The 27,968-nt window shown below is 35.0% G+C and overlaps 1 protein-coding gene across 1 annotated transcript in view; it reads right to left on the bottom strand.

Moving 5' to 3' along the window:
* Xpc (DNA repair protein complementing XP-C cells homolog) overlaps positions 1 to 27,968 on the bottom strand; it is a 233,422-nt gene that overhangs the window by 9,729 nt on the left and 195,725 nt on the right. The window contains exon 11 of the mRNA XM_090394599.1: positions 5,104 to 5,272. Coding sequence (XP_090250725.1) covers positions 5,104 to 5,272 — 169 coding nt within the window. The remainder of the gene's footprint in view (positions 1 to 5,103; positions 5,273 to 27,968) is intronic.

Raw genomic sequence — 27,968 nt, 5'->3', positions numbered from 1 at the left:
TTTAATCAGCATTTTATCAATGTATTCCAAACCAATATGAATGATACTATGTTAACACCCAGAAGGGTGACAAATATTACAGGGACTATAAGTGAATAAACTAGTTGTGGAAGTATTGAGCAGGATAGAAGTCATCATACAAAGCCGTGGAGTTGAATACATAGCAACAAATATTTTTAGGAAATGCACAAAAGAATTGAACAAGTCTGGGGGGGGGGGGTTTCAGCAAGTCTTGATAAGGAAGGTTTGTTGTATCTCAAAGAAATGGAAATAAAAAGTGACAAACAGTTATTGCACAGAAGTAATGTAAAATAGGTAAGATCTGTTTGTCAAATCCTTATCACCTTATTAGTTGAAAGATATAGGATTCTTTCAACTGATAATAAGGGTTGATAGATATAGGATTCTATTCTCAATCCATCTCTCCAATACCTTAAGTATAACTACTGATATACACACTGGTAATAACTGAAAATATCTGTCTATATCAGATTTGTAAAAAAGTGCATTTAGCTTAGTGATCTATTTGCATTTTATGAAAATATCATGAATATGATGGATAAGGGGAACTCATATACAGCAATATACAGCCGGCCTTGTTGGCTGAGTGGTTAGCGTATCCACTCTCCAGTCAAAAGGCTGCAGGTTCGAATCCCGTCATGGGCATGGATGGTTGTGATTGTCTGTGAAAATACTAGTGGTGGTGGTCGGTGGTAGATGGCGTTGGTGTAGATGATGGAGGTAGTTGTGGTTGGTGAAGAATAGGTGCCCCTCCCTCGATGAGTCGTTGGACTCCCTGGAGGTTTTATGCAATAATAATAATCATATTTTTGGAATTTGCAAAGGCATTTCACAGATTGCTACATACAGGGTGATGGCTAACAGATTAATCAGATGAACAAAGAGGAATGGATATGGATCTAGAAGAGGGGGGCAACTGGGGAACTTGCCCTAGGCAGCAACTAAATGGAGTGGCAAAAAAGAAACAAAATTATGTGTTAATGTGAATAAAACCAGATATAAAAATGTGTAAAGTGACAATTATATTTTATAATATTAAGTATTTGAAATATTAAGTATTATTCAAAATACTTACAATTAGTTTAGTTTCATGCTATAGCCAAATATAAATTTCAAATATGGGTTCTATCATCCGATGCAACTTAAGTTTTTTTTTTTTTTTTTTAAGTTTGTTGTATCAAAATACAGTGGGATCTCACTAATTCGAACCCTCCAGTAACCCGAACTGTGGTTTGAAGAAAAAAAAAGTTTTATTTAATATGTGTTATTATTTTATGTACTATTATTTTTATTTAATAATTATTATTTTAACTATTAATATTTATTTTATTATTATTTACACTATAGTATTTTTTTAAGCAGAATGATGCGGCATTCCACAAAATTTTATTGCTAATGCAGCTCTGAGAAGAAGCATTCGAAAAAAGTTTAGCTTCCAAGACGCAAAAGAAAATCAGTGACTTTTTACAAAGAAATAATGAAACTTTTTTTTTGTGTTGTGTACAAGAAAAACTATGCAATTTTATTAAACCAGAATCCTCAACAATACAGGTACATACTAAATACTAAATTTTTTACTAAAATAAACTTGTACTATAAAAAGTGTACTGTGTTATTTTTTTAAGTTTTACATTACAGTACAGTAGCTTTTTTTCTATCAGTTACTTCATTTATTTACAGAATTAAATTGATTTACCATTAGAATCTGATTATTTTTGTCTTAAATTCTAGTTATTGTCTCTTGGGGGAAAATTTGCTAATTCGAACTTTTTTTTGCTAATCCAAATGAGCACGGTTTTTATTAGTTCGGATTAGCGAGATACCATTGTTCCTTATAAAGGAGAAAATGAGTTCAAATGATTTTTGTTATAAGACAAAATGCATATGGCTATTTGAAAATTTCTGAAACAAAGGTGTATGCAGTCATATAGAATTTTTGCTTCTGTTTCATTGGCCAATAAGATAGAACCTTCCTAAATATTCTGGATTTTCTACTTGAATGGTATAAATGTAAACTTTCATGCAATCTCTTAAATTAAAAAGAAAGTGTTACAGAATTATAGCTATAGTTTTAGATTAAGTAGTGTGCAGTGAAATTTCAAATAATCCCTCAGATATTTCAGAGATCAACTTGTTGGACAGGAGATTGGTTATTTACAATATCAAAGTTTGTACAAACGGAAATGTCCAAGAAAAGGAAGGTAACTAGTGATACTGAAACCTATTTATTAATGATATTTCATGTCAGCTGATAGCAGAATATTCAACTGTTTGCTGATGATGCAAAGTTGGAGTGAGCTATAAGGAGTGATGCTGATGTAAGATTCCTTTGGGAAGATTTAAACAGACTTTTTAGCTTGAATAGATATCATTTTATTCTTAATAAATTTCCAATTGTTGATGTGGTTGTTGTTTGGCCTCATGGCACAGACACATTAGACACATTTTTAGCACACCTCAGCATCCTAAAATAAACTTCACTATAGAAAAAGAAAGTAATAATTGTCTCCCCTTTTTAGATACACTAGTGACAAGATTTCCTAATGACTTATTATTTTTTTCCATTTACAGAAAATCCACATACAAGAAGCAATCACACCACCACCACCACCCATTCTAATAGTATGGCATCCTCAAAACACTTACTCACTGAGACAGGGCTATTTATTTATATGGCATAGCCCTTTAAACAGCTCAGAGATCACAACACCATTTTAGCTAATTGCTACAGCCCAAGTGAAATAGACAAAATACTATATGCATTCCCATCCCATATATTAAGAGCATATCAGAAAAGACAGCTAAAATGCTCTACAAATATTATCTCCATGCCACTTTTAAACCATTCACTTTGTGCATCCTGGAATGTACAAAGTTCCTTGTGCCTGCAATTTGACTTACTTTGGACAGACTGGTAGATCAACTAATATCTGCCTTGAAGAACACAAAAATTATATCCATGATCATCTTTAATATAAGTCAGGACTAGAAGACTATGCTCTGAATACTCCTTCACATTGGATTAAATGGAGGAATATATCGGTTTTATGCATAAGTCACTATAGGTCCAAAAGACTATTTTTAGAATCAACATTTACTATGAAGAATCCACCCAACCTTAACAAATATGGCTGCAGTACTTTGCTAAAGATTGGGGAGACCAGATAGCCTGATTTCTCCAAATTAACTTTACAGTTAACTGGCTCAGAGAGGACGCTTAGGACATTAGTTCTGTGTCAGTTACAAACTGAATTGTTTAAAATGTTTTTAGTGTAGTAATTACTAAAGGAAGAGCCATACAGTTTCATTTCAGCAATGTAAAATTACATAGGCAAAGCGGATACTGGATCCAACATTATTTCAAAGCCAAAGAGCCTTATTGGCTCTTCCTTTAGTAATTACTTTTAGGCACCGACTAAGAGCTCACTTACGAAAAATACATTTCTCTGGCATTTCAATTTCCTTAGTACTGAATGAGAGTTTTTGCTCTTTTAAGGTTTCTGCCTTAAGAGAGCAGCTGTCAGTTCGAAACAGTTGTCAGGTCAGTGAAACCTTTATCAAAATCTTATGAAACTTTCATAGATTTCACAAACATTTGGCTTTGAAGTAATGTTGGATCTGATATCCACTTTGCCTATGTAATTTTAATGTAGTGCCTGTTCACAGTTAAAATTTGTGCTTGAAGATGCAGGGAGGGAAACCAATGAAATATTAGTAGGTACAATAAAATGATTATTTTTCTCTTCTTAGTGTTGTTTATATCATGAAGCACTACTATAAATAATTATAGTATTTAATTAATGACACCTAAGCTTTCGAGACATATACAGAATTTAGTTGACAGACAAAGAAGAGATGACATGATAGAGACTAAATTGGTGAGGAGTTTTACCAGATTAATAGGAAGGAAACTATATACAAAGTAGGAGGGAGAAAAGAAGGACAAGGGGCCATCTCTTAAAGTTGTACGAGTGTGGTGAACTAGGAAGTGAGGAGATTTTTTTTTCATATGGAGAGTCGCAGGTGAGTGGAATGCTTTGCTAGATTGTGTAATGAATGCTAAGAGTGTGATGAGTTTAAGGATCTCAGTATGAAAGATATGTTACTAGGTGACTGAGACTCACAATGAATCTGTTGACTCCATGCAGATTTGTTGTTATTAATAACAATTATAAATTTTGAAATTTTGAAGCTGTTTTGATCATGCCAAGAAACTAAAGAAATGAAACAAGTATATCACGTTTGTTAATTGCATATATATTCTCCAGATGGTTTGCATGTATGTGAGTGAGGAACATAACTTAGTTTTTGGGATATGAGGCAAACAAACCCACTTTTACTTCAAATGTCATTATAAATGTTGTCACATATCAGGCAGAGAATATAGGTTTTAGATATGATCAGATCATAAGAGGATGTCAATGTCAAATATTTTTCTAGTTACTAGCCATATGAAGAATTCTATGAGGAAAGGATATAAGTGGAACTACAAGGCCTGTTATTATGACAAACCTAGAAGACAGCTGGAGCTATAATACTGAATGATTAAGCAGAAAGGAGATAAATGCTGCCTGGGCAACTGATCAGGAGCTCTTTAACAACAGTAATGTGTGAATGTATTCTAAAGGGCAAACGGTTGAATAAAGTAGGTATAAAATGGATGAATGAAGAGATTAAACATGCAACCTGGAAGAAGAAGGAGGTATTGTTGAGGGCACAAGTTAAATACTGGTAAGGATCAAATGCATAAATAGCAGGCAAGAAAGGTGAGAAGAAACTAGCCAATAAAAGCAAGAAAAATCACAGCATTATTTCAATATATGACAAGTTCAAGAAAGAATGATTATGATAAGATGACTTTAATGGATGAAAATGGTAGAGTGATAACTGCTGTAGAGCACAGAATCAAGGTATTCTGTGAGCAAATTTTCAGAGTATTTATTTCATCCTCATAAGTGTGATGTCATGAGAAGCTCTAGTGCAGAGAGAATGGGAGAGGACTGACTAATGGCACGCATGCAAGAAGTATATGAGGAATTAAGTAAACTTGATGTTTACTTAAACTTGATTAAGTAAACTTACTTTGCAGGTGCACTGTTCCTTTAGGTAACATGGATGGCTGAAACAACTCTACATTTCCATATTCATTCCGGGGAACTTTGCCATCCTTAGCCACAGGAGGTGTGTATTCTTCTGTCTGCCAGTAACCAAAAAGCTCTAATGGAAGATCTGTTTTGAATTCTCTTGTTATCTGCAAATATTAATTGCAACAATTGACAACAGTACACACACACACACATATATATATTACTGATTATTTTCAGAAAGAAAAAAAAAACTTGGAGCAGAGCTACTGAAACCAAGTAGGTCCCCAGGTGGTAGGTAGGGGAATGGCCATCAGAAATGGTGGTTGGCTGCGAATACCCAATAAGCAGTCCTGGACCAAATGTCTGGGGGCCCTAAGAATGCTGCCCCATCATCCAACTAGGCTGTGACCAGCCCAGCTGACAAATTATTTTACTCAGAAATTTCAAGGGAATAAAAACCAGACAGCTCAAACGAATAACAAAACGAAAGTGGAAAAAAGGATTATGAACTGGATATATCTCAGAACAGTAAACATACGAAGCATCATTCACAAGATCGAAGAAATACAAAAAGCTCTAATAGAAATGAAAACAGAAATAGCAGTAATTTCAGAAAACAAAGAAAAAATCAAAAGGCTCTACAGAACTTCAGGACTACAGTTTAATATACAGTGGAGTACCCAACAAAAAACGAGCAGCAGCAGGTATAGACATCATTATCAGCAATAAATGTAAAGACAAAATTGAATCACATAACTGGATCTCTGAAAGAATAATAACAGCTAGACTTAAATAAGAATTTTATTACAATCATAGGAATATATGCACCCAAAGAAGGAAAAAAATCTGAAACAGAAGAATTCTATAAAAATCTCTAAAACGTAATTCAGAACACAAATAAACAAAATTACTTAATCATTGCAGGCAATTTTAATGCTAGAATTGGATCAAATACATTTAAAGATTTAATAGGTAATCAAGTAGAAAACACCATAAATAATAATGGAAGAGAACTCAGGGAATTTATGGCCTATAATAGTTTGAAAGGTTCTACTAAGGTAGAAGTGGAGGAATTTTTTGAGACTTTAGAAAAAGCAACTGACACAATGAAAAAGGAAAAGTTGGTCCTTGTTGGGGATCTAAATAGCAGAGTAGGAAATGACTGTCAGACATACAAAAATATTTTCGGAAAATTTGGAGAAAAGAGCAAAGCTAATAATAATGGCAAACATCTGTTGGATTTCTGCTCAGGACATGGACTGGTTATTACTAACACCATGTTCCAACATAGAAATGTGCACAAATTCACATGGAGAGAAGAGGCTAGGAATAAGAAAAGTCTCATTGACTATGTTATTGTTGATAGTGATGTTTTCTCCCTGGTGCAGGACACCAGAGTGTACAGAGGATTTGAAATTGGAAGTGATCACTATTTAGTCTTGAGCAGGATAAAACTGAATTTCATATTGAAAAGAATAACATGTAAGAAATTTTTAAAGCGAATAAAAGTTGAGCAGCTCTCAGATGTGAATTGTAGACTAAAATACACAAAGATTATTGAAGAAAAAATGAAAGAGTTTGAGAACAGGAACCAAACCTTGGAGATTCAGTGGCAAGCCTTCAAGAAAACACTGATTGATTCAGCCAGAGAGGCATGTGGTGAGGTTGTCTGCAAGGATAGAAAAATCAGAACTCCCTGGTGGACACAGGAAGTTAAAGAGGCAGTGAAGGAAAAGAAGAAAGCATATCAAAAGTTCCTATCAAATAAGTCAGCTTGTGCTCTTAGAGAATATAGAGACAAATGCAAGAATGCTAAACAGTGTGTAGAACTAGCTAAACAAAAGTCATGGGAGCGCTTTGGCAAGAATACAGAAAATAAATATCAAGAAGGTGGCAAAATATTCTGGAGGTTGTTGAAGAAGCTTAGGAATGGAGGAAAGAGTGTTGTAAAAGGAGTTAGAGATGATAAAGGTGACATGAAAATGGGAGATGAAACAAACAGTTTCATCTCCCATTTTCTGCTAAATGAAACATACAGTGATGACAGCACAGTGGTAAAAAACACTGACCAGGCATGCAGTCAGGAATACATATCCATACTTGAAGTAGAAAAAGCCATCAAAGGCTTGAAATGTGGAAAGGCAGCAGGAGTAGATGATATTCGACCAGAAATGCTCAAGTATGGTGGTATAAGAGTCTTACAGTGGCTGCACTGCATGGTTCAGAAAGCCTGGACAGAGCGACGAATTCCTGATGATTGGAGTAGAGCTCTCATAGTACCCACATATAAAAAGGAAAATAGAAAATGGTAAATTAAATATAGAAATAGACAACAGAATCAGCAAAGCTGGTATGGTGGGAAGTCAATTGAATAAATTCATATGGAATAAGAGAGAAATTAGTCGGAACACTAAATTAGTTGTATACAAGACAGCGTTCAAAGCAGTTTTAACTTATGGATCTAAAGCTGGGTCAGAAGTAAAACACTTGACCAAAGACTAGAGACTGCAGATATGAGATTCCTGAAAAAGATTATAGCCGTGAACAGATGGCATCAATATTATATTAAAAACGAAGATATTAAGAAAGAACTTGACATTGTCAGCATTCAGGAATGCGTTAGTAGAGCTAATCTCAGGTGGTATGGTCACTTAAACAGAATGGGCGAAGAAAGATTAGCAAAACAAGTGTTCTCTGCCAGGTTGGCAGCAAAACGACCCAGAGGAAGACCAAGATATAGGTGGATTGATACAGTACAAAGTGCCTTAGACGATAGAAATATAAGATCTGATAATGTTACAGTCTTGACAAGTAACAGACTGATTTGGAGGAAAATTGTAGATAGGAAGTTAGTAATGATGTAATTTTTTTCAAATAGTATCCTGTACATATCCTGTACACCCCTTGAGGGTACATGGCAGGAATTTGATGATGATCATGATGACGATGATAGTTTGAAAATCACCAACAGCTTCTTTAAACATAAAAATATACATAAATATACACAGGAAGCCAGAGGATATAAAAGCATCATTGACTATATAATAGTGGGTGAAAAACTAAAGAAGTTGGTAAGAAATTGCAGAGTATACAGAGGATGCAATATTGACTCAGACCACTATTTATTAACCAGTACTATTAAGATCCCAAACCAGAGAAATAGAAACAATACAAGAACATAGAAACAAAAGCAGGAGCAATTTAAGATAGAACTGTTACAACAAGATAGTATCAGATAACTATATCAAAGAAGACTTACAAATCATAAAAAGAAAATGAATGAAGATACAGATATAGAAAATGAATGGCAAAACATTAAACAAATAGTAAAGCAAGCAGCATATGAAACCATAGTAACAAAACTGCAAAGAAAAAGGAAAGGACTAAGAACCTGGAACCCAGAAATAGAATCTTTAATAAGAAAGAAAAAAGAAATCCCTTAAATGGTTAAATGACAGAACCATAGGAAATGAAATAGAATATAAAAGAATCAGAGCAATAACAAGAAGAGAAAACAGGAAAATCAGAAGGCAAGATTGGGAAAAATTTATATCAAGATTAGAGCATGACATAAATGGACCTCAATTAAAGAGCTATAAAATCATTCAAAAAATGACTCAAGAAACAAAGGATAATTTACATTAGAAGGCCCCTCCACAAAAGAATGGACCAATCACTACACCCAGCTTCTAAACAATAATAATCAAATTGAAATAAAACAAGTAATAAGTCAAGAAACAAATGAAGAACCAATACAGTTAAATGATCTAAAGAAAATATTGGAAAAACTAAAAAATAGACGAAAAGTTAGAGATGATGGAATAAATTCAGAACTATACAAATACAGCTCTAAACCATTTCAATTATAATTAATCAAATTTCTAAACAGAATATGGAAAGAAGGAAACATCCCAGAAGAATGGAAGATAGCAATAGTCATAAATATATTCATCAAAAAAAAGAAAAAGGAAACAGAAAGAATTGCAGAAACTACAGAGGAATATCCTTATACATGCTAGAAAATATATCTAGATATAATTAAAAGTAAATTAACACCATGGACTGAGAAAATTATTGGAGAAGAACAATGTGGCTTTAGGAAAGGAAGATCCTGCACAGATCCCACATTTACGCTCAAACAAATTATAGAAAAAAGAATAGAATTTAACCTGCCAACATATATGGCCTTCCTAGATTATGAGAAAGCATATGATCAAATCAACAGAACAAAATTAATCTATATATTGTATGAATTGAAAGCTCCACCCCAAACCACAAAAGCAATAGCAAATATAATAAAAGAAAGCTATATTAATAAATATAGGCAAATACTTCAGAACCCTGGTTAGGATCTGAAGTGTACATGCGACCACAGCAAAGATGCCACTACAACAACAGAAACAGCCCCGAGTCCTGCGCGGCCCAAACTCACCTTTCTACAGCGGTGGTAAGGCACTGAGTGTGGCCAGGGGTGCTAAGAATCTCGCAGATGAAAACAGGCCGCCTCTTAAATCTATGAAAATGGCAATCAGTACCCTCAATACTCGAACTTTGGCAAGAGATTACAGAATAGATTTATTAATCAAAGAACTAACCAATAACAACTTGGATATCCTGCTAGTGAATGAAACAAAAAGATTGAAAGAACTGACAGCAAGATGGTACAATGGCTCACAGATACTCCTCGGAGCATCCTCAAACAACAGCAAACAAGGCGGAGTGGGCTTCATGGTTAAATCTAAGCTCACCAAGTCGATCCTTTCTTGTAACATCATATCTGAAAGAATAGGTGTACTCGTAATTGGAATAGAGAACAATATAACAATAAAATTAATATCCTGCTATGCTCCAACATCTGTAGCTGATAATCAAGAAATAGAAAAGTTTTACATGAATCTTGAACCGGCATTAAATTACAAGTCAACATACACATTTGTTGGTGGTGACTTTAATGCCAAAATAGGATATGGAAAAGAAGATGAAAAGTTTATAGGACCACATGGCCTAGGATAAAGAAATAGAAGAGGAGAGAGATTAGCTGAATTTGCTGCAGCTGAACAACTCTTTATCATGAACACTTTTGGCAATCACTGAATGGAGACACAAAAAATCAAATTGACTAGATTTTAACAGACTGTAAAAGACTGGTACAAAATGTTGGTACAATAAGCGAAACATACTTCACATAGATTCTGACCACAGACTCCTCAGAGCCATTATAAGAATAGACCACAAAAAAGAACAACATAATCAGGGCAACATCAAACCATAAAAGACAACCCAAACAAATAGACTATCACAAGTTCAGGAAGTACATAGAAGAGACCGAATGGATTATTAAAAACTGTTACATAAATGATGACTATATTGACTTTATTAATAAATTCAATGAGTGCAAGAAAAAATCAGAAATTCCTGTGAAACAAAAAAGAGAACGACTCTCACCTCAAACTATAGAACTATTGAAAAAGAGAAAAGAACTGAAGAAATCTGAAGAAAATTTTCTAGAATACAAAATTCTCTGTAAGTTACTAAGGAAAAGAACTCCAGAAGACTACAAAGCTTTCAAGATACAAAAATTAAGAGAAGCAGTGCAGGCAAAAACCTGCCTGAAAAAAATAGAGAAAGACTTAAATTTTAAACAGTCAATTCCATCTGCTTTACAGGATCAAAATGGAGAAAAACATACTAATAGAAAAAGGATAGAAGAAATTGTACAGAATTTTTATAATGATCTCTATGCAACTAAGTGCCAAGTTTCAGAACCTATCATTCCAAAACCAAGCAATATACCACATGTACTTCCAGAAGAAATAGAACATGCCCTTAAGAAAATGAGTAAAGGTAAAGCCTCAGGACTTGATCATGTTAAGGCTGAAGAAATCCAACAAGGTGGACCTATTATTTTCAAAGCCTTGGCTGCCAGATTCACGTGGTACTTCAAAGAAAGAAAGATTCCAGAGGAATGGAAAACCTCAAAAACCATACTTCTATTCAAAAAAGGGAACAAGGAAGACATAAAAAACTATCGTCCAATCTGTCTACTCTCTCACATATATAAGATCATGAACAGAGTAATACTGAATGGCATCCAAAACACTCTAGAAGACAACTCCAGAAGAGAAGGCAGGATTCAGAAGAGGCTTCTCCACAGTAAATCATATCCAGGTCATTTCACAACTAACAGAAAAATGCAGAGAATACCGAATCCTTCTATGTTTCCTCTTTATTGATTTTAAAAAAGCATTTGATACCACAGAACACAATGCAGTCATCAGTGCCTTACTGGAAATAAATGTGGACCCTACTTATATCCACATGATAAAAGAAATTAACAAAAATCAGACCACACAAATAACCCTATTTGATCAAACTATAAATATAGATATAAAGAGAGGGGTCAGGCAAGGCGATGTGATCTCCCCAAATCTATTTACCAGCACTTAGAATACATTCTGAAAAAAATAGACCTAAATGGAAGAATAAGCATAGATGGTAAAAAAGCTACAAATTCTTATGTTTGCCAATGATCTAGTACTGATATCCCACAACCCAAAAGACCTAGAAGAAATGGGTGAAAAAGTATACAAGGCTTAGAAATGAATCTAGAAAAAACAAAATGGATCAAAAACATCTGCACAAGTGACAGTCACCTATGTATTGATAACATCCCTATAGAACAAGTTGACTCATACAAGTACTTAGGACAAACAATAAAAATGAATAACGATTTATCTGAAGAACTAGCAAAAAGAAAGAAAGCTGCACGACTATCAGACTAAAAGAAACACTTACTGATCCAAATCTTGACATCTCTCCGAAGGCAAAACTATTTAATAGTGATATTCTACCATTACTCAAATATGGATCAGAAACATGGAACACGACAAGAAAAGAAGAAGAGACTGCAATAGAATGCAGGATTTGTAACATCAGCAGAATGGAACATGTTAGAAACACGGAACTAAGAAAGAGATCAGGCATAAAAGATGTGGTAACTGCAGTATATGAAAGCAAGATGATATGGGCAGGTCACATAGCCAGACTCAACGATAACAGATGGACATATAGAATACTCAACTGGCAACCAAGAATAAAGAAAAAACCAGGAAGACTACCTACAAGATGGAAAGATCCATTAGTGAAATCTATGGGTATAACATGGAAGAGAGAGGCTCAAGATCGAGATCGTTGGAAGCATCTTTGTGACCTGCACTCATGGAGAAATCCTGAGTGAAACACGGGTCCATCAAGGTAATATTAATAAATTTAGTTTAATCCTTTATCCAAGTGTAAGCAAACAAAGTTTGCGCCTGAAAATATGGGACTTCAGGACTGAGGTAAGGTGGTACATCCCTTGGCAACTCGTAGCAAAGGTGGACCAAGCTCTCATCACTCCTTATCTCAGTGATGAGAGCTTGGTCCACCTTTGCTACGAATTACCAAAGGATGTACCACCTTACCTCAGTCCTGAAGATATTTTCAAGTGCAAACTCTGCTTACACTTGGATAACGGATTAAACTAAATTTATTATAGTCTAACCAAGTGCAAAATAAACTTCAAAAAGCTATATTAAAATTAATAATGAAACAACTGAAAAATTAAAACCAATAGCGGTCTCATTCAAGGAAGTGGATTATCACCAATACTCTTCAATATGGAAAAAATTTCAAGGGAATGGAAGAAAAACAAAATCATTAAAATTAAAATAGGAAATAAAGAATTAACCACCCTTTATGCTGATGATCAAGTTATTTTTGCTGAAAATGAAGATCAATTACAGAAAAATCTACACATATTGAACAAAACAACAGAACAGTATGACATGAAAATCTCAATAAATAAAAAGAAATCAATAGCATTTCAAGATAAAGAAATTAAAAGATGCAAACTAGTCATCCACGACAAAGTAATAGAACAAGTTAACAAATTTAAACATCTAGGAAATTACATAAGCCCCAATGGAGAAATCAACATTGCATATAAAAAGCAAAAATTGCTAGCAGTCACCGGAACTTTGAATAGACACTTCAGTAAACAGATGTCTAGAACAACCCAAATAAAACTATATAAAATAATAGCCAAACCAATTCTGAAATATGGCAGTAAAACATGGACTTGGGGAGAATGAGATAAAAGACACACGGAAGCTGCAGAAATGAAGTTCCTAAGACCACTTGCAGGCTATAAAAGATTAGACAAGATAAGAAATGAAGAAATAAGAAAACAGTTATCCATAATTAGCATAACAGAAGACATCGCAACATATAGAAAGAACTGGAAAAACCACATAGAAAGAATGAATGAGGGCAGATGGCCAAATATTGCTTGGAAATATAAACCAAAGGGACATCGATCAAGAGGAAGACCCAGGAGGAGATGGGCAGAAGACTTTATAAACCCTTGAAAATGTGACAGGCAAACAATTGCCTAATACGGGAAGCCAAGAAGAAGCAAAAAAAAAAATTGCCTATCCTTTATTTTCAAAAATGTATGAACATAGTATAAGCAGAGCTCCAGAAATCCACTCACCACAGAAATCCATTCACAAGTGGCAAGTAAATTTTCAGTCTTATTCTAATACGGGAAGCCAAGAAGAAGCAAAAAAAAAAAATTGCCTATCCTTTATTTTCAAAAATGTATGAACATAGTATAAGCAGAGCTCCAGAAATCCACTCACCACAGAAATCCATTCACAAGTGGCAAGTAAATTTTCAGTCTTATTCTAAATGCATTCAAAATATATTATTTTCTTTGCATAATTTACTTATTTTTTTGTTTTCATTTTAAAACATTATATTTGATCACAGTGACTACCAACAAATTCCAGAGAGTTGGAGATAAAACTTCTGAATCTGAAATCCTTAATTCAAACACTAGAGTGTTCCCCTTTAATACTTTGAGTCCTATTGATGTTAATATACATCGATCACGCGTGAACCCAGAATCCCGTAGATTTTAATTTAGCGATGCAAATATACATCGCTAAATTAAAAATTCCGAAAATAATAATATGTGCTTGAAATTCATTATCAGACTATACCGTAGTTAAATTTGAACCTTCAGCTTCATTATCCATGAGGGTGATTGACTTTTATCAATAAAAAGTGAATTTATATTTCATAGTCCACGTGGGTTAGCCTAGTGGCTGTGTGCTTTGCAACCATATGACTGGGGAAGGAGTGTCCTAGGTTCGATTCCTGTCAAAGACGTGAGGAATTTGAGGATCTTCCTCTGCCATAGCCAAGTTAGCCGGTCTTGGGCATGGGCAGTAGGGTTTTTTCCACCAGTTTATCTGGCATGTTTCATCCCGCAAGCAGGCAAACTGGCCCTGTGAACACACACGGGTCTACAGCCATAAATACTTAACCCCCATGAGGGGGACTCAACTCGCCCCAATAGGGATGGGGGAGAAAAAGGGAGGAAACTCCATACGAATAAATAAAGTATAACGTAAAGCCTGCCCATTGGCTGCATCAAATACAATCGCACGTGTTCATGTTTATATTACATTGCGTCATCACAACTCTAGCTGCTCCATTTTCTAAACAATACAAGGGATTCACGACTCTCTTCTTGTGACCTGAGTGATCAGTTTGAATTTCTCTGTCACCATGGACAAACGAGGATTGAATAAATTCGATAATTTGCCACTCGACTTTTGTGGCCAATAGAGGATAATTATAGTGATGTACACCCTATGTAAAATGATATTTTCATCATAATAATAACATAAATTTTATTTATAATTTTCATTATTTATGTAACATCTAAGCAATATTTTGATTAAATTTGTTGAATTTTGAACACTAAAGAAATAAATATAAGTAAAAAAAAAATCCGCTAACACCTTTTTATTCCCATATAGGGAGTAGGCAAGGCCGGTTATAGCCCTATCTAACTTATGGAGACTGAATGGGCAGTTCAATCTCCACTGGTACCCAATCAGAGATAGCTGGCCCAAGGCTATCACTAACTAAGCAGCACGCAGTGAAGAGAAGTAAATAGTAAATATAAGTAAATACAAGTAGAAACTAATAAAAAATTTACTTTTTTAGTTTTTTCAAAAACCTTGATTACTTGCAACCCGTTTCAAGAGCCAATACCACATATATAACAAAAATTTTTGTTCCAATTAATTGTCACAGATGCTAACTAAAACACAAAAAATAATTATTCGGATATTCCATAGAAATACTGCACAGCAAGGTTTTTAAATAGAGCTAAAAATGGTCCTTTAAGTTCCAGTAGGTCTAGGAATCAAAAGTGTTAAAGAATCACAAAAAACACAATTTTTGTTGCCAGTTTTCTCTAAAAGTTATGATGCAACCTTCAGTCATCTTCACTTTGTTCTGTCCTTTTATCTCCTTTAAGGTTCACAGAACAGTCATTAAAAATCAACCTGCCATATCTTTTCCCCCCAACAGTTGTTCCATCGTCAATGCCATAACACAACAATGGATAACTTTTAAATGTTTTCTTTCTATATGAAAACTTTAAATAAATATCCACTATTAAGTTTCAAAAATTCCCTCATTTCTTTCATAGTAGTGTATAGTGTTATTTTCACTCCATGCGTGCTCCACTATGCATCACACTTTCAGTTTCAGTAAAGAAGAGAGAAAAATGTGCCACCGTTATGTGTTAGTTACAGCACTATAAGCAAGACTGGCATGGTGGGTAGCAAGCTGAATAAATTTATATGGAATAAGAAAGAAATTAGACAAAACACCAAACTAGCAGTATACAAAACAGTGTTCAAATCAGTTTCAAGTTTTGGATCTGAGAGTTGAGTTAGAAATAAAGCACTTGATCAAAGACTAGAGACAACAGATATGAGGGTTCTGAAAAAAAATTAGAACAATGAACTCGTGACATTAATCATCATCAAGTTTTTCCATGCCTACTGACACATTAGGCTGCAATGCTGGTTTTCCATCTGCCCCTATCCCTTGCAGCTTCTCTTGCTTCTGCTCAACTCGCCAATCTTCCTCCTTCATTTTGGATTCCATCAATCTTCTCCAAGTTAATTTTGGACAACCTCTAGAACGTCTCCCTTCTGGATCCCATGCAAAGAACATGTCCGGTCCATTTCCATCTTCTTAGGTGAATCGCTTCATCTATTGACTTGGAGAAGGTTTTCTATAAAAGTTCCTTGTTAGTAATTGTATTTGGATAGAAGATTTTTAAAATTCTTCTTAATTTATTACTTTATGCCTTGGTAAGTTTCCAAGTTTCAGAGCTATATAGCAGTACTGCTCGCACAACAGATTTATAGATATTAATTTTTACTTTAACTGTAATATTTGAAGCCTTCCATAATTTATTTAATGACCTCAAACAATTTTGTGCTTTAGCAATTCTTTATAAAATGTCTTCTTCGGTGCAACCTTGTTTATTTATCACTGATCCAAGGTATGTAAAAGTATCAACATCTTCAATAATAAATTTAGTTTAATCCTTTATCCAAGTGTGAGCAAACAAAGTTCATCATCATCAAATTCCTGCCATGTAATCTTAAGGGGTGTACAGGATATGATAGTACTACATGAAAAAAAATTACATCATTATTAATTTCCTATCTACAATTTTCCTCCAAATCAGTCTGTTACTTGTCAAGACTCCAACATTATCAGATCTTATATTTCTATCATCTAAAGCACTTTGTACCGTATCAATCCACCTATATCTTGGTCTTCCTCTGGGTCGTTTTGCTGCCAACCTGGCAGAGAACACTGTTTTGCTAATCTTTCCTCGCCCATTCTGTTTAAGTGACCATACCACCTGAGATTAGCTCTGCTAACGCATTCCTGGATGCTGACAATGTCAAGTTCTTTCCTAATATCCTTGTTTTTAATATGATACTGCCATTGATGCCATCTGTTCATGCCTATAATCTTTCTCAGGACTCTCATATCTGTGGTCTCTAGTCTTTGGTTAAGTGTTTTACTTCTGACCCAACTCTCAGATCCATAAGTTAAAACTGGTTTGAACACTGTCTTGTATACAGCTAATTTAGTGTTCCGACTAATTTCTCTCTTATTCCATATGAAATTATTCAATTGACTTCCCACCATACCAGCTTTGCTGATTCTATTGTCTATTTCTATATTTAATTTACCATCTTCAGTAAAAATCGTGCCTAAATAGCTGAAATGTTTTACTTGTTCCACAGGTTCTCCATTCACAACACAGTTGACATTTTCAATGATTCTGCCTATTTTCATTGTCTTTGTCTTTTTATTGCTGACCTTCATACCATATCTATTACAACAGCTATTCAATTTAGTCAGAGAATCTTGCAGACTTGTAGCGGATTTATTTAGAAGTATAACATCATCCGCATAAAGCAAAGAGCTGACATTAACATCTCCAATTTTGATATCATGTTTAATACCACTTTCCTTCATAATGTGATCCATATAGATAATGAATAACAGAGGGGATAATGTACATCCTTGTCTCACACCAGATTTAACATTAAACCATCTTCCTGTACTTCCTTCAATTCTAACTGCTGACTTACAACTCAAATAAAGACTAAGTATTGCTTGATATAATGCCCCATTGACACCATATAACTGCAGCGTATTGAATAGCTGCTCTCTTGGCACCTTGTCATATGCCTTTTCCAAATCGACAAAACTTACAGATCTTTGTTATATTCCCTTGCTTTCTCGACTATTTGTCGTAAAGTGAAGATCTGATCCTGACAGCCTCTATTTGGCCTGAATCCACCTTGTTCTTCACCAAGCTTTTCTTCCACAATTCTTCTCAACCGTTTCTCAAGTATACTTGCATGTATCTTGCCAGGAACCCTCAGTAGGGAAATACCTGTGTAATTCTCACATGCAGTTTTATTTCTCTTTTTATATATGGGTACTATGAGAGCTCTACTCCAATCATCAGGAATTCGTCCCTCTGTCCAGGCTTTCTGAACTATGCAATTCAGCCACTGTAAGACTCTTATACCACCATACTTCAGCATTTCTGGTCGAATATCATCTACTCCTGCTGCCTTTCCACATTTCAAACCTTTGATGGCTTTTCTACTTCAAGTATGGATATGTATTCCTGACTGCATGCCTGTCTGCGTTTTTTACCACTGTGCTGTCATCACTGCTTGTTTCATTTAGCAGTTTTTCAAAGTAATTACTCCATACTTCAAGGATATCTTTTTCTCCCGTTTTCATGTCACCTTTATCATCTCTAATTCTTTTTACAGCACTCTTTCCTCCATTCTTAAGCTTCTTCAACAACCTCCAGAATACTTTGCCACCTTCTTGATATTTATTTTCTATATTCTTGCCAAAGTCCCCCCATGACTTTTGTTTAGCTAGTTTTACACAGTGTTTAGCATTCTTGCATTTGTCTCTATATTCTCTAAGAGCACAAGCTGACTTATTTGACAGAAACTTTTGGTATGCTTTCTTCTTTTCCTTCACTGCCTCTTTAACTTCCTGTGTCCACCAGGGAGTTCTGATTTTTTTATCCTTACAGACAACCTCACCACATGCCTTTCTGGCAGAATCAATCAATGTTTTCTTCAGAGTTTGCCACTGAATCTTCAAGGTTTGATTCCTGTTCTCAAACTCTTCCATTTTTTCTTCAATAATCTTTGTGTATTTTAGTCTACAGCTCACATCTGAGAGCTGCTCAACTTTTATTCGCTTTAAAACTTTCTTACATGTTATTCTTTTCAATATGAAATTCAATTTTATCCTGCTCAAGACTAAATAGTGATCACTTCCAATTTCAAATCCTCTGTACACTCTGGTGTCCTGCACCATGGAGAAAACATCACTATCAACAATAACATAGTCAATGAGACTTTTCTTATTCCTAGCCTCTTCTCTCCATGTGAATTTGCGCACATTTTTATGTTGGAACATGGTGTTAGTAATAACCAGTCCATGTCCTGAGCAGAAATCCAACAGATATTTGCCATTATTATTAGCTTTGCTCTTTTCTCCAAATTTTCCCAAAATATTTTTGTATGTCTCACAATCATTTCCTAGTCTGCTATTTAGGTCCCCAACAAGGACCAACTTTTCATTTTTCATTGTCAGTTGCTTTTTCTAAAGCCTCAAAAAATTCCTCCACTTCTACCTTAGTAGAACCTTCTGTGGGACCATAGGCACAAATAAGTCTCATTATCCAGTTCCCCATTCTCATATTTGCCCACATTACTCTACTTGAGACTGACTGCCATTCAAGAAGATTAGCCTTGTATTTTGTGTTGAATACTATGGCTACTCCTTCTTTTCCTTGATTGTCATTGCCTGAATATAACATTTTGTATTTATTGCTCAGAAAGATCTCACCAGTTTTGGTCTTTTTTGTTTCAGTCACCCCTATTATGTTGATCTGGTACTTATCTAATTCCTCAGCTAGCTCCATTTCTTTGCCATTCAGGCTTCTTACATTGATAGTACCGATCTTTAACTCTGGTGATGTTGAGTTGGGGTTTATTTTCAGATTTGTTCCAGTAGCTGACTTTTCGCTGTTCGCCCTGGTTCCCTGGCGAAAACAACGGGGGAGCCTTGTTTAACCGGGCGACGACCCAGCCAGCATGAAATTTTGTCATGTTGTACGATCATTCTATTTTGGTTTAACCAATAAGAATACAATTTAGTCGGCTAAATCCCAAATTGCCAGCCCATCCTCATCCGTTCAGTATCCAAGTAGATACCCAACAAGTTGCACCACAAGAAGGTGAGGATTGGACATTAGGTCAGAAGCCCTGGTCGGTTCTCCACTCCTTTAAAGGCTATGTGGAGATCTCCTCTCAGTTATACAGCTTTGATCCTTAAGCACCCCTTAAGCAAACAAAGTTTGTGCCTGAAAATATCTTCAGGACTGGTACGAGTTGCCTGTTGTTGTACTACCTTTGTTGTTGTGCCACCTTTGCTACGAGTTGCCCGTTGTTGTACTACCTTACCCCAGTCCTGAAGATATTTTCAGGTGCAAACTTTGTTTGCTCACACTTGGATAAAGGATTAAACTAAATTTATTATAGTCTAACCAAGTGAAAAATAAACTTTCATCAACATCTTCAATTGTTTAACTTTTTAACTTAATTTCTTTAATTGATGTTTCATTTATTCGCATGACCTTGGTTTTCTTCTTGTTTATATGAAGACCCACAGTTTCTGCACACCGAGCAAAGTCATCAGTTTTCAGCTGTAAGTCACTTAACTTGGAGGACAGGAGCACTATGTCATCAGCAAAATCAAGATCTTCCAGTGTGGATGTAAAGTCCCAACTTATTCCTCTCTTTTGATGATTAATTGAGTTTTTTATAATCCAATCAATTAAAATGATAAATAATCGACCAGATAGAACACAACCCTGCCTAAGTCCAGTTTCAATGATAAAGAAGTGAAGTCTGTAAGTTTTCTATCTACTTCCACGCAAGACTTGCTGCCATTATATATATTCTTAATAATGTTGAGAAATTTATTAGGTGTTCCGTATTCTTCTAATATTTTCCAAAGTTTCTCTCTATCTACTGAGTTAACGTTTTAATAAAATTGATGAAATTTAGGTAAAGTGTATATGTTTAGGTTTATCACTTCCACTTTGTTAGATTTTAGTGCCTTCTGGGCATCTTTGACTTCGTGCAACGAAATCTCATCTTCGGAAATGTTCAAAGTGGGTATTACACAAGTTGTAATATTTTGCGCCTGTTGGGATCCTGTATCTACTTTTACAATCATAGTTTCATCAAAATATTCTCTCCATCTTGCTTTGATTTAGAAGTCAATTGTCAATAACTTTCCTTGTTTGTCTCTAATGGAGGAAGGAATTGCTTTTTTTGTTATCGTTGATTCATTTTATAATATGATAAAGTTGTCTAATTTGTCCATTTTCTGCAGCATGTTGCACTTCTTTTGCTAATTCATCAATATATTTTCTCTTGATGGCTCTTGCAGCTCTCTTTAAGCTTTTATTTAGTTCATTATAGCAATTGCTATGTACCTTATATAATCATTCTGAATTTATATTGTCCATTAATGATTTAATCTTTTTTCTCTCTTCAATGATCTTCCAAGTTTCTGCAGTTAACCGATATTTATTTTTCTTTTTTCTTCGTTTACCAATTACATCGTCAGCTACTTCATTGTATGTGTTCCTGAAGTTTTTCCAATATTCTTCTACTTTGTTGTTTTCTACTGTTACATCTTGATTTTCTTCTATTTCTAATATATTGAATCTGTTCTTTATCTCTGAGGCAAACTTTTCTCGTTTCTTTAATTTTTCAATATCAAATGCAGTTCTTGAACTTCTTTTCTTTCTTAATACACTTTGAAGTTTTAATTTCAACTTCATCAAGAAGTGATCAGAACCGACATCAGCACCACGTTTGACTCTCACATCAAGCATGGATCTTACGAATTTACTATTGATAGCAACATAATCATTTTAATTCTTTGTAGTGCCGTCCGGTGCGATCCAAGCCAATTTACTTCCTCCAATAACAAAGTTGTTCATTTCACATAAGGATACAAACATGATGCCATTTTCATTTCAGTCTCCACAAACCTCGAAACCTAAGGAGTTTTCTTAATGCACATGACCTTTTACCCACTTTTGCATTAAGATCGCCAATGATTATTATCATATTGTATTTTGGAATAGAATTTATTACCTTTTGGAGTTGTTCATGAAAACATTCTTTTATTTCTTTATTTGCATCATTAGTAGGTGTGTAAACCTGTACAACAGAAAGTTTGATAAATTTGGAATAGAACCTGGCTTTTATACTTCTCTCATTTATTGGTTCCCATTCCATCAGGCTTTTGGTTACTTTTGGGTTCAATATTAGTGCAACTCCTCTGATCCAGAGTACAATATTGTCTTGTTGTTTTTAGCTATAAGTCTGCCAAAACTAGTCCATCTGAATTCACTGATGCCTATAATGTCTAACTTGTAATTGTCCATTTCATTTGTTTTCTGCCTATTACTAGTTTTTCCTACCTGGTACAGTGTTCTGACATTCCATGATCCAATCTTTAAAATTTTTTGTGGCTTCATAAGTGACTCTTTCAACAATGAGGGTTCCGAAAGGCTTTCCCCTTGGTGTGTCATATATACGTTATCCACATCAGACCAGGCTAGATAACCATCTTCTGGGGTCTCGCAACTCATGTCTATTGCTAGGAGTATTTGTTCATCCAGATTTGCAGTTTCCATAATCAGATAATTTTCAGAGAGTGGCGATTAGCCCTTTATCCAATTCCCGAAGGGGATCTAAGATGGTGTTAATGGCAAAATCATATTAAAAATGAAGACATGAGAAAGGAACTTGACATTGTTAGCATTCAAGAATGTGTAAGCAGAACTAATCTGAGGTGGTATGGCCACTTAAATAGAATTGGTGAAGAAAGGTTAGCAAAACCGGTATTTGATGACAAGATTGCAAGAAAGAGACACAGAGAAAGACCAGGGTCTGTCTAGGTCAGTCGTTACCATACTGGGTGGTATCACCCCCCCCCCCTTGGGGCACTGGAACAATCCAGGAGGGGAGGGTAGTGGCCTCATGAGCAAAAGGGGGTGTTGAATTGAAGCAAGGGAAGTATACGGATTATACACAAAGCAAATTATTGTTGTTCCAATAAAACAGCAGGTTTCATGTGAGTATCTTTATACCTTTTCTTGTAAAAATAATTTGGTTTAAGCATGAGAAATTGCATTCTAGCAATTTTGAAATTTAATTACAGATAATATCATGGCTGAACCCAAGAAGAAATGTGGACAACATAATACTGAATATTTGAAATATGGCTTTATTCAGTTGCCAACAAACAAAACATTACCGATGTGCCTGATTTGCCAAAAAATATTTCTTCAAATGAATCTATGAAGACTAGAAGAACATTTGACAAAAGATGTGGATTTATTGTATTTTCAAGCATTTAAAGAAAAATTTTTGAAACAACCAACATTGGCAGGTATGTTTTCAGCAGCATCCAAACTAGATATTGATGGGTTGCATGTCTCTTACAACATTTCCTTACTGATAGCTAAATTGGGAAAACTGCATAATGTTGGTGAAGAACTAATCTTACCAGCTGTTAGTGAGGTCTAACGCACTGTACTGCACAAGCCAGCCTCTGATATTATCAAGAAAATTCCTTTGAGCAATAATACAGTGCAATGAACAATTGATGAAATAGTCCAGGATGTTGAAGACTCATTATGCGAGTATTTATAAACAACTAAGCTCTCTATACAACTTGATGAGTCTACTTTACCAGGAAATGAAGCCTTACTTTTAGCATATGTATGATACATAAAAAAGAAAAATTTGCCAAGAATTATTATTTGCTAAAAATTTGCTAACTGATACTAAAGGAGAATTGATATTTCATGCATTGGAAGAGTTTTTAAAGAAAAAGAAATCCCTCTGAATAATATCTTGTCAGTTGCTACCAATGAGCTCCAGCAATGGTATGCCGCTATCGTGGTTTTATTGCATATTTCAAAAAGGTGGTGCTAATTGTATTCACTGTACACTGTGTGATTCATTGTCAACATTTAGTTGCCAAATATCTGAGTGATCACCTACACAGGTCATTACATTATGTAATTACAGCAGTCAACAAAATCAAAAGTCATTCATTGAATGACAGATTGTTTCAACAACTTTGTATTGAAAATGATGAATTCAATCATTTGCTGTTCCATACAGTTTGTTGGTTATCAAAGGGTGCCTGTTTGAATCGATTTTATAAACTCTTTGACTCAGTGCTACAGTTTTTAGAAAACAGAGATGATTCTTTATGAGCCAACTTGATTAATTTCAAAAGTGACATAGCTTATTTCGCCCACTTGTTTAACAAATTTAATGAAACAAATCTACAGCTCCAAGGAGATGAGCTGAATTTAATAAAAACAAAAGCTGTTATTTCTACATTTGTGTCAAAACTTATCCTGTACGAACAAAACTTAGGATGAGGAGAATTCAGCCAGTTTCCAAATCTATCAACAGGGGAAAAATGTGATGAAGACGTGCTCAGTTACTGTCAGCACTTGGAGGCTCTCCATTGTGATTTCAACCAACTATTTAAAGATATTCTTGAAATAAAAAACCAGATTAGGTTTGGAACCTGTTTTCAAGTACAAACACAGAAGAATTTTTACAATTACCAGAAGAACTGATAGAAGTAACAACAAAATGAGGAATTTAAATTAAAATTCAAAAACAGGTACCAACAGTTCTGGTTGCAAAAGCAGATGCCCATACTTTATCCTGGATTGTGGGCTGTAGTAAAAAAAGTTTATAATCGCATTTCCATCATCATATTTAGTGGAACGTGGGTTCAGTGCGGTCACAAATCTTTTAACTAAAAAAAGAAACTGACTGAAAATAGCTGATTGCGATGATTTAAGAATGCTGCTGACCAATATAGAGCCAAATATCACTAAATTGGTAGCAGCACACCAGGCTCATCCTAAAAACAATTCATAATATTTAATATTACTAATCGTTATTTAATATTTTATATGCAATTTTTACATATATGAATTTATGTTTGTTTTCTTAATTTTAGTAGTGTTATTAAATTTTCAGCTCCAACTTATCCTATGTTTACGTGCAATTTATGTTTCTTTTGTTGACTTCAATAAATAGTTTTCAAATTTCAGTTCCAAGGTGTCTTATTTCCAAACTTCAAAAAGAGTTTTATTATGCATAATAAAACGCAAATTTGTTTCCTGTATCTATCTGTTTGTTCGCTTAAACTCAAGCACTCCTGATCCAATTTTCATACAATTTTTTTTATATATATCAGGGAGAGCTGACCAGGTGTTAAGAAGTAGTTTCCAGAAGAGGGATGCTGAATAATTTTTTTTTTTTTTCTGGAAAAGGGAGTAGTAAGCAAAATAAGTTTGGGAACCACTGGTCTAGGTGGATTGATTCAGCCAGAAGAGATATTCCATCTAAACTTACAGCAGTGTTTGCATTTAAATTTTGCAATATATTAAATACCTCTGATTTCTTAGCTTCAATTTTCACATTAGTTGTTGCTACAGGTACAGAGATATCCTCACTTGGGTGATAGACTTTTGAAAAGTGATCACTCAGTAACTCGACTATTACATCTGATTTTGTTACCTCAATACCATCAGCACACACTAAAGTTATCCTTCCGAAGTCATTCTTCCTTTTACTTGCCACATCACAGAAGAACTCTTTGGGATTACCCTTGATCTCATTGGCTAAGGTCTTCTCATACTCAGATTTAGCTTTTCTTACTATGCTGGTAACCTTCCTAGCTTGAGCCTTGTACTGCTCATGGGTGTACTGATCGCATTTCTCCTTGTACATTCTCCATAACATTTTCTTTTTTTGCAGATCAAGTGTGATACTACTGCTCATCCATCTAACGCCTGCCTTGTTGTCTTCCTGACCATGGGGACACAATCTGATATTGCTTTCCTGAGATACCTGCTGATTTTATCCCATGCACTGCTAACATCTTTCCCCCTGCAATATGTTCTGCCATGGGATGGCTGCAAGCGCATTCTGAAGCTTGTTATAATTGCCTAACCTGTAGTTCCATATATACCCCTTCTTAACAGAAAAATCAGATTTTGCAACCTCCCAAGTCAATACCACATGATCACTTTCACCAATTGGAGGTAACGAGGACACCTTACTTATGCATATATCCTCTGAACCAATAACCAGGTCCAACATTGTGGATAGGATAGGAAATTGATAATAATGTAAACTTAATCAGGTAGTGTTCAGAAACAGTGATAATCATCATTATCACTGAAGCAACACTATCACAAAAAGAAAATTTATACAAAAATCCCAATTATCTTTGCCACTTGGAAGTATTCCATTTTCATTAAAATATTCACCCAATAAAAATAATAGACAAGAGAAGGAAAGAAAGCGCAGTCTCCTTATATAATTGCCTAGGTAATATAACTTAGGCAATTATATAAGGAGAATGCTGCACACAACAAAGACAAACTTTGCCATTCATATTTACATCCAACTTACAGGCAATCAGTTTTAGAGCTATATATCTTTCAACTTAAGACCATGTGTTGGCATCCTCTTCGGCTTAGAAAAAGAATAGCCAACAATATTGGCAAATCTCTGTCAGTATTTAAAATAAACTTAGTATGGTTTATTAAAATGCTGGTACTATGGATGAAGTATCATGTCTCATACTGTTAAATCTCACTCTTTAGAAGTCCATATGATATGTTACTGCAAATGCCTTCTATTCCCCTATAGAGAGTAGGCAAGGCCATTTTAACCTATCTAATATTTGAAGATTGAGGGAGAAGTTCAATCTCTACCTACAGCCAATTAAAGATAGCTAGCTTAAGATTATCATTAACTATAAACAGCATCCAGTGAAGAGAGAGAGTTTGAAAGCACCACCATCTTGTAGTTCCTAATCCTAACACTATATTTATTGTCTGAATTAGTGTAGGTTCTACGGGTGATTTTCTTGAGTTTACAGGAAGAGAAACTCAAATTTCCAGGAGAAAAAAAACTGCTTGCTCGTGCCAGAGATCGACTAACTCAGGAACCAGCTGAAGAAAAGCTTAGAAAAAGTTCCTCTAGTTGGCGACAAGAATCAAACTGAGTTTTTTTGGGGGCAGCATAGAACTGTAGAGCGTAAATATCACTTCCAAAGAGTTACACAGGCTCATGTTTTTGTTTATTAAATTTCAACGTAAAAAAAAAATTATGTTATCGTTGAAAATAAAAAAAAATGTTGATAAAGGTGTTATAGTTATCTTGCAGGGTATTTTAAATAAATTGGCAGTGTGGGCAAAGGACAATGACTATCAAGTTAATGTTGGAAAATGTAAGATAATTCACTTTTGAATGAAAAGATTGCATATTTTGTATCATGTTGATGGTATTGGATTATAGGATATTGATGAGGCTAGGAATCTGGGGGTGATGGTGGATAGAGATCTGAAATTCAGAGGACGTTATTATTATTATTATGTTACACCTCCAGAGAGTCCAAAGACTCATCGAGGGAGGGCACCTACTCTACAACACAGTCTTCACCAACTCTACCAATGGCATCTACTGCCCACTATCACCACTAGTATTTTCAGAGACAATCACAAATATTCATGCCCACGGCAGGATTCGAACCTGCAGCCTTTTGGCTGGAGAGCGGATACGCTAACCACTCAACCAACCAGCCCAGCATATTGCTGCAAAAGTTGGCAAAACAGCTCAGAAGCCTATTTGGATGGGCTGGATTACTTGGATGCTGAAGAACACATTGACCAGTAAAGATAGGGAAGTTATCAGGCTATGATTTGGCTGCATATTGACTACTGTGCACAGATTTGGCCACCTGCATTTCTAGGTGATTGGGTGGAGAGGATTCAGAGACGAGTGGCCAAGCTTGTGACACATCTGTGGAATGTACCCTATAAATATAGATTGAAGGTATGTGTGTTACAGAATTTAGCTGACAGGTGGAGAAGAGGGAATATGATAGAAACTTATAAGTTACTAAAGGGATCCTATAAGATTGACACAAAAGAAATTTTTCAATACATGGGAAGTAGGGGGAAAACAAGGGGTTGCACTTGAAAGTTGTCTAAGAGTTTGGTTAGTAAGGGTGCGTAGACTAGATTTTTTATTTGGAGAATGGTGAATGAATGGAATGGGGTGCCAGAGGCGGTTGTGAGCAGCCCCATCTCCTTAAACCCAGTGAATAGGTTTAAGGAGATGTATAATAGGCACTGTGTTAATGGATCTCCCGCAATGAATTGCTTGACTCAATCGAGTACCCATATAAACAATAATAATAATAATCTTGTAAAGTTCCACTAAAGTGGATTGATGAGAAACAGAG

Source organism: Typopeltis vanoorti, chromosome 6 (genome assembly GCF_054136105.1).
Source record: "Typopeltis vanoorti isolate ZY-2024b chromosome 6, IOZ_Tvanoo_1.0, whole genome shotgun sequence".
Lineage (NCBI taxonomy): Eukaryota > Metazoa > Arthropoda > Arachnida > Uropygi > Thelyphonidae > Typopeltis > Typopeltis vanoorti.
This window is presented reverse-complemented; position numbering and strand designations above follow the sequence as displayed.